General features: G+C 43.5%; 1 protein-coding gene across 7 annotated transcripts in view; it reads left to right on the forward strand.

Annotated features, from left to right (window-relative positions):
* The window catches only part of AGAP1 (ArfGAP with GTPase domain, ankyrin repeat and PH domain 1), a 326,092-nt gene that overhangs the window by 17,750 nt on the left and 292,991 nt on the right, over window positions 1-15,351 (forward strand). For 3 of the 7 annotated variants that reach the window (XM_081203563.1, XM_081203560.1, XM_081203564.1), the window contains exons 1-2: window positions 3,682-3,918; window positions 14,715-14,773. In XM_081203563.1, the coding sequence (XP_081059689.1) occupies window positions 3,696-3,918; window positions 14,715-14,773 (282 nt within the window). In that variant the 5' untranslated portion in view covers window positions 3,682-3,695. Of the gene's footprint in view, window positions 1-1,995; window positions 3,919-14,714; window positions 14,774-15,351 lie in introns of those variants that run through there. The other 4 variants (XM_081203561.1, XM_081203562.1, XM_081203565.1 and 1 more) reach the window with 2 other exon arrangements.

The following is a 15,351-nucleotide window of genomic DNA, read 5'->3' on the forward strand; positions in this document are numbered from 1 at the left end:
AATCTCCTTGCTTGGTAGTGATGGCATGTAATACGTGAGGGGGAGTATCAGAGAAGATTTGGATTCTACTTGCCTTGCACCTACCATGAAACACCCAGTTAGTGTTATTATCTGGAGTTGTATGACAGCAAATGGTGTGGGCAGAATTTGTGTCATTAATGGGAATATAAATGCCCCAAAATACATAGCCCAGACCTTAACCCAATCGAAATGGAGCCAACTAAAAAAGCTTGTTAGAAGCAACCTAGCAATAAAACCCAATTAATAGAGGCAATAATTCAATCTTCGTTTCACATTATTACAGCTGCAGAACTAAAAAACTTGGTTCACTCCATGGGAAGGCTAAAGGTTACCCAACTAAGTATTAACTGACATGGTGAGAATTTTTGTATATCTCATTTTTTCTTTGCGTTCCACGTTTCTTCTTTATGAATGTTGTTGTAATTAAAAAATCCTTCATAAAAATTATTGCATTACATTCTTTATTAAATTATCTTTCCATTGATATATAATTTTATGGTATTACTCCAAAAAAGGTGGGTTTATGAGCCATCATTGCCAAAACCAGATGACACCTGATTGGCTCTCTAAACACTAGTGTAATGTAACTCTTGAAAGGGGTGTGTGCATATAGAGAAAGAGAATCATACCTCTGAAGGGACTGAAATCTTTGAACACTGCATTTTTACTTGAAAGTCTTAATGCTGCTGATTGAATAACCAAAAGCTGATGAAAAATTACATTGCCTCAAACTATCATTGTTGGGACCAAAGACAAAAAACCAAAACTTGTATTACTTCCAGTACCAGGGACTGTATTACTAGTTGCTGAGAAACAGGAGTGGAAGAGGATCATGTCCTGCTTTGGTAATAAAATGCTGGAGTAGATAAATAGGCCTTATATTTCTTGCTTAAATATGAAAGAGTATGGCTCAGATTAGTCAAGTAATGTTAATAACACCTGAAAAAGGCAGGTGTGCACAAAATCAAGTTTCTTGAGGACCCCCCAATATCTATCTATCTAATACTGTATTAGTTCTGCTTCCCTTAATGGGAGGCTAGTGATGTGTGTGTGTGTGTGTGTGTGTGTGTCCAGTAGCACCTTAGAGACCAACTAAGTTTGTTTGGGAGGCTGATGTTTGAGATACTGAGTGAAAACATTGAATGTGGCTTTTAAAAAAAGCATAAAGTGGTTAATTAAAATTGACATCCTCCTAAAGTTCCTCATGGATACAGTGGTACCTCAGGTTAAGAACTTTATTCGTTCTGGAGGTCTGTTCTTAACCTGAAACTGGTCTTAACCTGAAGCACCACTTTAGCTAATGGGGCCTCCTGCTGCCGCCGGAGCACAATTTCTGTTTTCATCCTGAAGCAAAATTCTTAACCCGAGGTACTATTTCTGGGTTAGCAGAGTCTGTAACCTGAAGCATCTGTAACCTGAAGCGTATGTAACCCGAGGTACCACTGCATTTCTATTAATACTCTCTTTAAAACAGAGAAAAACTATCTATCTTCGTGACTCTTAACACAATATATCAGATGAACAAGATAGAACAAATCTGTGCACTGAGTTGGGACTGTAAATTATCAGGACCATGGGCGTAGCCAGGGTTTTTGTTGGGGGAAGGCCTTGGGGGGGGCAGAACCTCAGTTTGCTATGTATTATTATTTATTTTCATTGATGGGGGGGAGCTGCCTCTTCCCTGCTCCCCCTTGGCTTCGCCTATGATCAGGGCCATCCAGAAACTGGTACCCCTTTCCCGCAAGACTGTTAGTAAAGGATCTAGTTACAGGTAGGTCCCTGTGTTGGTCTGCCGTAGTCGAAACAAAATTAAGGCGCTACTGGAAGGAATTTTTTTATTTTGTTAGTAAAGGAGTATCATTCAGCAGCAATCAAAGGCTTCAGACCTGAGCACACTTAACTAGGGAATAAGTACTACTAAATTCAGAATTTATGAGTAAATATATTTAGGATTGTTTTTTGTAACACTTTTATTTAAGCTAGTTTCAGATTTAACATTCTGAAGAATGGAGTTTTATTTGCTGTGGTAGTTCAGTAGCTTTATTATTAAGATTAAAAGCAGATTGCTAGCTTTTTGGTTTCACAAAACCTGGTTTTGTTTGACTGGTATGGAACTGACAAAACAAACCCTGCCCTTACAAAATAATTTAAAAAATAAAGTCTAGTAGCACCTTAGAGACCAGCTAAGTTTGTTCTAGGTATGAGCTTTGTAATTCCTGCCCTTACAGTAATTCCTGCCCTCAGTCTCTTGGGCTACTTTATCTTCCGGTATTTGCAAGCTAACTCATTCCGCAGAGAAGCTGTGTTCCACTCCGGAATTTGCCTTTTCTCCCCGTTTCTTGAGACGAAGCTCTTTAGGATATCTGCTGCTTTCCGATACTGGGAGACTGTAGTACAGTATGCTGATTGCAGCCGAGGAACGTGTTTGTCTAGGAGTCGGATTACGCTGAGGCATCCAGCGATTGGTGGCAACGGGGAATTATTATTATTTTCAGCATCGTTCTTCCTTTTGGGCGACAGTAGATTGCAAGGATAATACAGGGCCGGCGCTTCATTTAGTATATTAAGCGGACGAGATATAATCGGATTTGCTCTGCAAAAAGGGCACAATATGCGGACGGGCAATCTTCTGTAAACAATAAAACCGAGGAGGGCGGCTGCTGCTCCTCCCCTCGCTAATCCTCTCCGGCGCTGCTTCCAGAGATCTGCGGGAGGAGAGCTCGCTCTTCTCCCTCCCGACCGCCCCGGCTTGGATTTGGGGTGGTGATGGTGGGCGCGCGTGGCCGGGAGGCAGGAGAGAAAGGGAGGCTCGGTGGGGCGGCTGTTTCATAGGCAGGCGCTGTCGACATGGAGCGATGCGGTTACCTCCCCAGGCAGCCGAGCCGGAGGAGGGAAGGGCAGCCGGAGCTGCTGTGCCTCCCGAAGTGACTGCAGGCGGAGGAGATCGCCGCCGGAGGAGAGGCAGGGACAAAGGACCTGGCCTCGGTTAGTCCCCCGCGGCGGGACTGGAGATGTACCTCCTGGACAGCAGCGACCCGACCTCCGCCCCTTCCTCCCCCGGCGCCGGGGAGCGGGGGACCCCCCAGCGGAAAACGGTCTACCGCATCTCGGTGACCCTGGTGAAGAAGGAGCCTCTCGGCTCGGCCGCCGTGCCCCGCGATGGCTTCCTCCCGGAGCAGCAGCAGGAGAGCGCCGGGGCTGCCGCCGGGCACGCTTTCCGCAGCTCGCGGGCCCTCAGCACCGGGCAGCTGGAGCTGGGCCGCCTGAAGGTGACCAGGCGAGCCGGGCTGGGCTTCAGGTGGCCGCCGGCAGAGGCGCGCGGGAAGAAGGACTCGGCGCCCGAGGGGGGTGGCCGGCGTCCCCTGCGAGGCTCGCAGCAGCAGGAGGCCGGCCCCGCGGGGATCCCGAGACACTCGCCCGCCGAGGAAGCGGCCCCCGGCGGCCTGGGCCCTGCGCGGCCGGCTCCGCTGCGCCGGAGCTGCAGTTTCCGGCACTGGAGCGGCGGGGAGGCGCTGCGGCTGCGCGCCTTGGCGCGGACCAAGCGCCACAGCAGCTCCGGCTGCCTCTCTCTGCCTGCCGGCGGCGCGGGAAGGTCGCTAAGCGCCGGCAGGCGCCCCCCGCGGGCGGGGGCCGAGGCGGGCGGGGGCCCGAAGAGCCCGGCCGGCGAGCTGCCGATGCTTTCGGAGCGGCTGGGGGCCTGGGAGAGTTCGGCCGGGAGCGTCGCCTCTTCGCCGGAGCGCCGCCTGCTGCGCTTCTTCAGCGGGGTCTTCTCGCCCTTCGGGAGCCCCCTGGGCAGGTCTCCCCGGGCCCGGGCGGGCAGCAGCAGCAGCCTCCAGAGAAGCGCCGGCGCCCGCGCGCAGTCCAGCACCGAGAGCCTCGCGGAGCCCCTGAGCAGAGGTGCCTCCTGGGTTGGGCGGGGACGGGGGCTTGGCGAAGGGGGCGGGCAGCACTCGGGCGAAATGCGCGCCTTGGGTTTGGCGAACCCGAAAGGGATGCCCTTTCTCGCCTGGGTATTCCTGCACCGTTCCATAAATCTGCACTAGTCGTTGAGCTTGGCTCCTCAGTGTTGGGTCTTTCTATTGGAGAGCAGGAGGAGAGCCTCTTGGTTTCTTATATAGGTTACTAGGTCAGTGAATCTTCACAGCAGCATGCACACCCTTTGTCTTTGTCAAGTAATGCTTTTCTTTTCTCTCCCCCACCCTCACACATTTTTTGGTAGAATCCTGCTCTCCTTGTTGTTGTTAATGTTGCTGTTGTTGTTGATGGTGGTGGTGGTAGTTCAGTAGGACACTCCTAAAGGGCACTGTAGCTTCTTTTAACTTGTTGGAATAATGTTAAATTTTATGCCAGTGTGAGGAATGCTAAGTGTGTATGTGCAAACAGTGCAAGGTGCTTTAAAAGCCTATTTTAGACCTTGTATAAATTGTATTGGGATGAACACTTGTTCTCAAAGGCAAGTAGGGTCCTAGTAACACAATGCAATATTGGGACAAAATGGAACTGGTTGCAGGTGACATTAGTGACATTCATAAAACTGCTGATTTCTTCTGAATGGCTCAGTGAATGTTTGTGAAGTATACAGAGAACACTGGTTGGTACCCTCTTCTGCATCCCATTACGCTACACGCTACAGCAAAGCTCCTTTTGCTCATCAAATATTTAAGCCGGCAAAGATGAAGGTGGCAATCTTTGTTGAGAGTAGTGACCTATTGCAGTGCAGGTGCATAGCCCTAGACATAGGAAGAAAAAACTGGAGGCACTGTATGTAGTACATGTGATACAGTATTGATGTTTCATCTAGATAAACAGACATAGGCCTGGTTTATAAGTTCCACTGTGTTCCATCAGTGTGGCTTATTTCCTGGAAAAGGAGTATAGATTTGCACTTTAGAATCTCCAGATTGGAATGAACTAGGCTCTGTTTTTTAGATGAAATGTAATAAAGGGAGTAGCTCTGTCAGTAAATATAATGAAACAGAGGAAAGGGCTATGGAATTAAACATCTCTTTTAAATGGGAGCAGGGTTGGGGGATGTGAAAGCAGCAACTCAGTGGGAAATCATTAACATGTTATTAATTATTCCCTGCGTTTTAACTTAAATTTACTCCAGTATGATTATTTCATTCATTGCTTTTATTTATGTAATGTGCATCATGCTTTCCCTTCAAAAAATGGACAGTGGCATTTCTGTTCACTAATTATGCCAAGTAGATTAAAAAGTGACTTTCCCAATAAATGGGGGAGTAGAAGAATTAGAACTTGGATAGGAGAGACTTGAGTACAAATTCAAGGGGTTGTATCCAACAAAGCGATACCATGTGCACAAGGACTGCTACTTATGCAGTGGAACTTTCCTTTATATGTGTCCCCCTGTGTACCCCCCCAAATGGTTTTCTTCTTGGAGTGCAGTTGGCTGGCAGTGGGACAAGGGATGAACAGAGCGAGCTCATGGGAAGTGGTCCTTTTAATTATTGGCAGCACAGTTTAAGAGAGAGCCTTGCATCTTCACTGGGGAGGTAAAGGAGGCAAAGAAGACATGTTTAACTGAAATCCCATCCTGCAAATTTGAATATGGGCTATTGAGTAGCTTTGTCAAGGGATGTTTGATTGACTGTCACATAGGCCATGTGGGAAGACTCTAGAGAGGGGCGGAGTTCTGATTTGGTCCAAAAGGTTGGCTTCCCAAAGCTGTGGCCTGGTAGAGGATGCTGGTGTACAATCAGCAGTCTTAAAGTGCTCTTGTGATTGCAGTTTGGAAGGGAAGGCATCCTGAATCATAACAATCATAATGTTATTATTTACATGCCACCCAGCTGACTGGGTTGCTCCAGCCATTCTGGGCAGCTCCCAACAAAATTTTAAAAGCACAATAAAACCTCAACATCAGAAACTGTACAGGGCTACCTTCAGATGTTTTCTAAAAGTCATATAGTTGCTTATCTGTTTAACATCTGATGGGAGGGCATTTCACAGGGTGGGCACCACTACCAGACAGAGTGCATCCAGTTCTCAGCCATCGTACCAGATTGAGCTGGTTGACAGCTGCCCCGGACACAGAAATATCCTGCACTTCCATGGACACCTGTGAGTCTAAAATGATCCCATGGCTGCACACCTGCTTCTTTAGTTACTTGGTTGAGGACTAGGGAGCCCCCCCCCCGCAACCTGTCTGTCCCCCAGAAACTGTACTTGTCAGGATTCAACCTCAACCCATTTTCATGTCTGACATTTATATATATATAATTATTTTATATAATTATTTATATATATATAATTATATTATATAATTATATAATATAATTATATAATTATATTATATTATATATATATTATATATATAATTATTTATATATATATAATTATATTATATAATTATTTTATTGTTTATACCCCCCTCATCTGGCTGGGCTTCCCCAGACACTCTGGGTGGTTTCCAGCAATATATATATATATATATATATATATGCTTTCGTAGATTTTCACGGGTACAGGAATGTAGGTTTTGGTGTCTTCGGGTGTCTTCCCGTGTAAGAGTTGGGGTGTCTAGGCGACGTTTCGACGAGGTCTCACTCGTCATCTTCAGGCTGGTGCTTTCGGCTTCTTGTTACTAGAACAGAGCAGGATCTCAGTGTTTGAGTTCCTATAAATACTGTTGAGGGGGTGTGGTGTATAGCCTCCAACGTTCTGGGCAGAGAGGAAGTTCCTAGGTTAATGTGCCTTAGGTTAATGTTCCTAGGTTAATGTTACTTGTTACTTGTAACAAGAAGCCGAAAGCACCAGCCTGAAGATGACGAGTGAGACCTCGTCGAAACGTCGCCTAGACACCCCAACTCTTACACGGGAAGACACCCGAAGACACCAAAACCTACATTCCTGTACCCGTGAAAATCTACGAAAGCATATATATATATATATATATTTGTTTTCGTAGATTTTCACGGGTACAGGAATGCAGGTTTTGGTGTCTTCGGGTGTCTTCCCGTGTAAGAGTTGGGGTGTCTAGGCGACGTTTCGACGAGGTCTCACTCGTCATCTTCAGGCTGGTGCTTTCGGCTTCTTGTTACTTGTTACTTGTAACAAGAAGCCGAAAGCACCAGCCTGAAGATGACGAGTGAGACCTCGTCGAAACGTCGCCTAGACACCCCAACTCTTACACGGGAAGACACCCGAAGACACCAAAACCTGCATATATATATATATATATATATTGCTGGAAACCACCCAGAGTGTCTGGGGAAGCCCAGCCAGATGAGGGGGGTATAAACAATAAAATAATTATTATTTTAATTATAATTATTATAACTGCCACCCCACTGAAGAAGTGGAGGAGCCTCCAGACACTCACAGAGGACATTCACTGCCTTCACTGGTTCCAATTTAAACAAGAGGTAGAACTGGAGATCATCTGCATAATGGTGAACACCCAGTCCAAACCCCTGGTGATCTCCCCCAGCGGGCTTCATATAGATGATGCAAAGCATGGGGGGGAGAGGATGGAGACCTGAGGCACCCCATAAGTGAGTGCCGAGGGGTCTGAACACTCACCCCCCAACACCACTTTTTGGTGATGGTCCAGGAGGAAGGAGCAGAACCACTGTATAACAGTTCTCTGAACTCACAACCCTCCTAGATGGTCCAGAACGATACCATGATTGATGTCATCAGAAGCCACTGAGAGATCCAGCAGAACTAGGAAACAGCTTTCACCTCTGTTCCTAGCTCGCCAGATCATCAACCAGTGTGATCAAGAAGGTTTCAGTCCCATGATGAAGCCTGAATCCTGATTGGAAGGGATCCAAATGGTCCACATCCTCCAGATTTGCTTGTAGTTGTTCAGTGACCAGTTTCTTCTTTGGGACTTTGAAGTGTGCAGTCACCTGATGTTATTGTGATGACAGGTGGATTGACAGGTGGGGAGGGCAAAGAACATAAGAGCCTCCTGGATCAGGTCAGTGGCCCACCTGTCACATCCTGTTCTCACAGTGGCCAGCCAGATGCATAGGAGAAGCTGGCAAGCAGGACCTGAGCCCAAGAGCCTTCTCCCTTTTTTGTGGCTTCCAGCAGTTGGTATTCAGAAGTGTAACTCTAACCATGGAGGCAGAACATAACCATCTTGGCTAGTAGTCATTGTTGGTTTTCTCCTCCATGAATTTGTCCAGTCCTCTTAAAACCATCCAGGTTTGTGGCCATCATTGCCTCCTGCAGTTTGGTCTGCAAGGCTAGGTCCCGCTAAGATACTAACTCATGGAGCCAAAAGGTCCCCACCCTGCTTTAGAAGCAATACTTCTTGATCTTTGCCGTCCACGTTATACTAGGACTAGCTTCTGTTTGCCATTTTTCACGAGAGATGACTGATGGAATGGAACAAAACAAAAGAGAGAGAATTCCTGTAAACCATGGCCATACCTCCTGTTGTTTACTCCTTGGTTTTTAGATTGGTCAGGAAGACCAACTTCTTCCTTGTCAACAGTTCGTGTTGCTTTTTAGTCTGCCTTGAGTAAACATTTGTACCTTTTCAACCTTTCACATCGCAACTTTATTTATCCTCTGCTTAATATATTTATTGAGTACATTTTACTCAAAGCATTGCCATAACCAACTGTCACATTCACAGTTGATGGGGAATGAGTGGATAATCTTGAATACTAATTACACATCTGTCACTCTGCTGAGAAGTAATTAGGCAATTCTACTTAGCAGATCAAATCCTTTAACTCTGGTAGCATTTTGAAAAACTATACCCCCTCATTCACTCTTAAATTTCATATTGGATATGAAATCTAACACAACACTCATTCTTAAAGAGAGGATTCTATTTCATGTTAAATAATTCTCCTTTTTGAGCCTCATTCTTTAACCACCTTGCGATATTGTGAGAAGGAACTATTAGGAGTGTCAGTGCCCTCTCCACTTGGGAGTTCAAGAGATTGCACTATGAAGTCCAAAGGGACATCAGCCTAATGCAGTTCCAGCTAGACTTAAATACATTAATACCTTTTATCTCCATATCATACTGCATTAAATGTTCCTGTTAATAACATGTTGTAGTTGCTTAAAACGGTTGCCTTGTATCTGAAGAAGTGTGCATGCACATGAAAACTCATACCAAGAACAAACTTAGTTGGTCTCTAAGGTGTTACTGGACTATATATATATATATGTATATGTATATATGTATATGTATATGTATATGTATATGTATATGTATATATATATATATATATATATATATATATATATATGCTTTCGTAGATTTTCACGGGTACAGGAATGCAGGTTTTGGTGTCTTCGGGTGTCTTCCCGTGTAAGAGTTGGGGTGTCTAGGCGACGTTTCGACGAGGTCTCACTCGTCATCTTCAGGCTGGTGCTTTCGGCTTCTTGTTACTAGAACAGAGCAGGGTCTCAGTGTTTGAGGGTCTCAAACACTGAGACCCTGCTCTGTTCTAGTAACAAGAAGCCGAAAGCACCAGCCTGAAGATGACGAGTGAGACCTCGTCGAAACGTCGCCTAGACACCCCAACTCTTACACGGGAAGACACCCGAAGACACCAAAACCTGCATATATATATATATATATATATATATATATATATATATATATATGCCTTTCACTGTTAGACCATGATGTAGAACTTGTAATGTGTATACAGTGGTACCTCGGGTTACATACGCTTCAGGTTACAGACTCCGCTAACCCAGAAATAGTACCTTGGGTTAAGAACTTTGCTTCAGGATGAGAACAGAAATCGTGCTCCGGCGGCGCAGCGGCAGCGGGAGGCCCCATTAGCTAAAGTGGTGCTTCAGATTAAGAACAGTTTCAGGTTAAGAATGGACCTCCGGAATGAATTAAGTTCTTAACCCGAGGTACAACTGTACCTAGATACTGTAGTTACAAAGATCAGAGTTAAAATGACTTCATTTCATGAACAATGGTCCTTTTGCGTGCTTTTGTGGTGGTTTTAAGGTATGTATCAGTTGGACATATTAATACAGTATTTGGATACATTATGAAGCTGTTAAGAAACTGTCTAGTTTAATTCTACCAGATTTTGCAGAAGTAGTGTTTTTTTAATCAAGGTTGTTGCTGGACCATACCAAAGTTATTCAAGAGAAGGCATTCAGGAGGCAGTTAACACTTAATTCTTCACTGATGTAAATTACATTCAAGACATGGATGCTATAGAATAAAGGATTGTATCAAAATTAGAACTTTTAGGTCATGATGCGATTAAAATGGAAATATTTGAAAGTGGATTGTTTTAGTGTATTTACTTTTTGTAAGCTATCTTGGGAGAGCTTGATTCTGAAAGTTGGCATACGCATTTCTTAAGTAAGTATACATAAATCCTTACTGAGAGTTCTTTGCAAATGATACTGATTGTGAGTGTACTACTACTACTAAAGGGTACTCCTGACCATTAGGTCCAGTCGCAGATGACTCTGGGGTTGCGGTGCTCATCTTGCTCTATAGGCTGAGGGAGCTGGCGTTTGTCTGCAGACAGCTTCCGGGTCATGTAGCCAGCATGACTAAGCCGCTTCTGGCGAACCAGAGCAGTGCATGGAAATGCCGTTTACCTTCCCGCCGGAGCGGTTCCTATTTATCTACTTGCACTTTGATGTGCTTTTGAACTGTTAGGTGGGCAGAAGCAGGGACCGAGCAATTTATATACTGTTATTCATAAAAACCCACCAGAATGGTTTACAACATAATAAAAACCATGTAAAAAATAAATATGCTGTCCTGAGCAAAATATTCTCTGAGGTAGGTTAGACTGAGTATATGACTGACCCACAGTCACTTAATGGGTTTCACAACTGAATGAGGATTCAGACTCCCTGGTTCTAGTCAGATGCTACCCGCTAGACAGGGGCCTTTGCCACAAACTGTTTGGTGGAGATGCCTGCAAGAGATAGTGATTTCAAATTTTTTTTTGGGGGGGGGGGAAATGCAAAAAAGACTTGGAAGGGGGTAAAACAGGGAAAGAAGGAAAAAACCATGTCCTCCCTTAAATTTTCTGTTCCCTGCCCTGAGCCTTCCCATCTCTAGGTAAGTGGCAGTGACATGCGGCATTGGGAAGACAGGAGAGCAATGCAGGCCTGCCAGATGCTACTTTCTTCAAGTACATCAGGGGGTCAGTGAATGCACTTCCCTGACTTCTGCAGAGCTAGGAACAAACTGCCTGCCCTTGTAAAGTTGGGGAGAGGAGCCAGGAATAATATGCAGATCAGATGTGGATCACTTGAGAATCATTACTCTTACTAGATTCCATGATGCTGTGATCTGAGGACTATTTACTTCTTCCTTATTTTTTCAGATAATAGCTGTCTGGAAGCAATTGCATCATTGTATTTTGTAGTTAGCAGCCATATATGCCACTACTAGAATCCTATTTGTTTGTTTCTATACTTTCTTATCAGGAGTTTTCTATTTAAAGCCATATATAACATTTTTCTCTCTTCAGCGCACGCTTTTATGTTAAATACTGTCATGTGTTGATGGAAGTGGGTTAAAAATATTAGAAGGTTCCAGGTCAGAGGCAAAGAAGATGCCAGATGTACTGAAATAGCCAGATGATTAAGAACTAAACTAGTATTAAGGTCATGGTCTGAATTAAATAGGGGAGAGATTAATGCTTGCAATAATTCAACTGTATGCCAGATGGTGGCCTTAGTAATTTTAGTGATGGCACAAAAATATTTTGTTAGCATTTACAACTTTTTATTTAGGTATTTTGGCCACCATTTACAAGTTGATCTGAGACAGAAAACATCTAAGGGCTATAACATGCATTGTGTAAATTAAAACACACACCACTATCTGGTGTAACGCTCTGTCACAAGAGACTAGGGCCCTGCGGGACTTGACATCTTTCCGCAGGGCCTGCAAGACAGAGCTGTTCCACCAGGCCTTTAGCCAGGGCGCAGCCTGACTCCCTCCTCTGGCAATCCTCACAGAACTCTAGCCCAATGGTTGCCATTAATCTGATTTGAATTGATTTTATAATGAAATGATTTTAGAATGTTGTATCATTTTACTGTTGTTAGCCGCTCTGAGCCCGGCTTCGGCTGGGAAGGGAGGGATATAAATAAAATTTTATTATTATTTAAGGCTTATTAACTTTAATTTAAGCATGGATACATTTATACACATGCAAAGTTCTTAGGGGAGAGTAATTTGAAAAAGTTAAGTTTGAAAGATTCACAGTTGCAATTGACTGTTGTATTCATTTTTTATATTAATTTTACCAAACTATCCCCTTTTGGTAATACAGTTGTACATCAGCTCCCGAACACCATGGGAGTCGAACATTTCGGCTCCCGAACAATTGAAAACCAGGAGTGTTCCAGTTTTTGAACATTCTTTTGTAAGTCTACTGCAGCTTCTGATTGGCTGCAGGAAGCTGCAGCCAATCAGAAGCCGCACTTTGGAAGTCAAATGGACTTCCAGAACGGATTCTGTTTGACTTCCGAGGTACGACTGTAGAAGATTTTCCAGCTCACATCACTGGTAGGGAGGCAGATTGCCAGATTGCTAAGGTTTCCAAGCCCATGCAAGGTTAAACCAGTTCATTAAACGTGTGTTCCAGAAGCCAGTGACTAGAAGGTCAAGGCAACTGATGCTCAGACTTCTTAACTTCTCTCGGTAATCTGTGCTTCTTGAATGGATGTTGGGAGTCTTGAAGGGTATCTCAGGATATGTATATCTTAAAAACCTTAGCGTAAAGCACTTAAGACACTTTTCTGTTGAAGATCTATGCTTCAACATGTAGATCTTTTGCATAATTCAACCTTGTTCTTGATGCATTGACTTTGGGCGGCCCAAAAACTTGAACATGGGCCCTTGGGCTCCTTTGGGAGGTGGGGCAGGAAATAGTAGTGCTAGTGGTAGTCCTTGTAGTAGTAGTTATATACAGTGGTACCTCGGTTTACAAACTTAATTCGTTCCAGAGGTCCATTCTTAAACTGAGGTGCGCTTTCCCTAATGAGGCCTCCCGCCGCCGGTGCCCTTCCACCGTTAAGATTCCGTTCATAGACCGAGGTAAAGTTCGCTAACCGGAACACTACTTCTGGTTTTGCGGAGTTCGTATACCAAATAGTTCATAAACAGGGCTGTTCTTAAACCGAGGTACTACTTTATTTGGTAATACCTTTCAACCCAAATCTTCCTAACCACATGCCTTTACTTTATAATAAAACCACAAAAAAATCAAAATGGAACAGATGCTGTCCCCATTGGGTGCCAAAATAGTTGCACATAGAATTGTTTTTAAAAAGAAGAAAAAAGTTATGAAACAGAAGTGTACATTCTTAATGTATATGTGAAATATGGAAATGTGAAAACAAGACAGACATTTCTAATTAATTTCTAATTAATTGAATAGCCATGCACTTACTATTTTAAGGAAGCAAATTGTGTCTTAAAAACCATGATTTCATATTTTTTTGAAAAAATTGGGTGTTAACATGAAAGGAATAGTTTATGTGTCTAGAGACCTATATCTATATGCATGTTAGGGCATGAGTTTGACTAAACTGCGAGAGGCAGTGGAAGACAGGAGTGCCTGGCGTGCTCTGGTCCATGGGGTCACGAAGAGTCAGACACGACTAAACAACAACAGGGCAAATAATGTTACTGTGCCATGCTGGCCATTAAGTGGTTTCTAATTTTGGCATTTCCTTCCTTATTTTAAAATAAGGAAACATGTTCCTGTATGAGGTACCTCAGAGTAGATATCACCTATGATTCATTCTGGTATAAGTAATGGGTGCAAAATGGCAACGGAGAGTAGTACTTAGGATTAAACACCATACATATTTTGGACTTCTGTTGCTATTCCAGAAGAACTGCAAAAAATAGAATAAGGATGTCTAGGTAGAATAAGCTTGAGAATTTGTATTAGTTACAACTTGATGCATCTGTTTGTGAAAGTGTATTGACTTTGCCACTGTATGGTTAATGGCACATCCACAGTATGGTTAATGGCCTAGAGGATAAGCAGGCTAATAAAATTAGAAGGGTACACTAGTCACTCTTGCTGATTACAGGCTGGATATGGCAGTTACTCATGTAACCTCATTCATGTCAACTTGGCATATCTTTACCGAAAGTGAAAGGTATTGCTTTAGCTACAGTGATGCACATTACTATATTTTGCCTGCATAATATTAATAAATGGCAAAGCCTTAGGTGCATAAACTTAAGCTGTTAAGATTCTAAATTAAGATTCTAAAGTTAAGTGTTCTTAGCACAGAAAATGACATGCATCACAGAGCTATCTGTTTTTCAGAAATGAGCTGTCACTGAACAGAGCTATGAAATAGAAGGGTTTTCTTATTAAAATATAACTTGATGGGAATCAAAGATTATTTGCATGGGTAGAAGTGCCTTTTTTCTTGTACAATTTGCCCATCCAATTCTGCTGACTCCCCCTTTCTGCTGCAGGCCACTCATGCCTCATCTTTTCAGGGAAAGTCCCCCAAATCTCAAAAACAGTTTTGACAGGTGCAGGGGGCTCCTGTGGGGATGCGGGTGGGTGGATGGGTGGGAAATCCCCATTATGCAGCAGAGCTCTGCTCTCACTTTGGGCCCAGGCAATAGATAATAACATGAAAATAAGTTAAGTCACCTATAACAATTATTTAGTACTGATGTATGGTTAAAATGCTTTATTAAAAAATGTTCAATTTTACAGATGCCTTTGTAAATAGCCAGGAGTGGACACTAAGTCGATCTGTGCCAGAACTCAAAGTGGTAAGTAACATTTCAGTACACTACTTTTAGTTTGTTTCTTAAGTTATTTGGTTTAATGCATGTTGACACTGCAGATGAAAGATTTGTTTATTTCACTCATTTAGTTGAACAACTACTCTGAATGGCTCTGTACCATGCCAGGTTCTAAAGCTTTCAAATGTAACTCAGGAGAAAAATAAAGGTGTTTATGTTTGGGCTGACTACTTGACACTGATACTAGGACCTTTCCTGGTATCAATGTCAAGCTCACCAGCCTGTTGTTTCTTGGGTCTTATTCCCCCCGCCCTTTTTGAAGATGGTGTAGCACTATTGTCAAAAAGCTGGAAGAGGCTTGAGCAAAGCCTCAGTCTTGTGGCCTTTTCTCTTCCTTGTGGCCAGGTGAAAGATCTTGCTGGTCTTTGCTTTCTCTTTAAAATAATATTTGCTTTTTTGTGTTGCGAAAGCTGGAGGTTGTGGGTTATTACAAACTATGGTCAATTTTATTTAAAATCATTGGTTATGAAGCTGGCCTTTTTAAAATGAGAATGATTGATAGAACCATTCTGGTCATACAGCACAATAAACAATAAATGTGAAAC

This window comes from Podarcis bocagei, assembly GCF_964188305.1.
Source record: "Podarcis bocagei genome assembly, chromosome: 1".
NCBI lineage: Eukaryota > Metazoa > Chordata > Lepidosauria > Squamata > Lacertidae > Podarcis > Podarcis bocagei.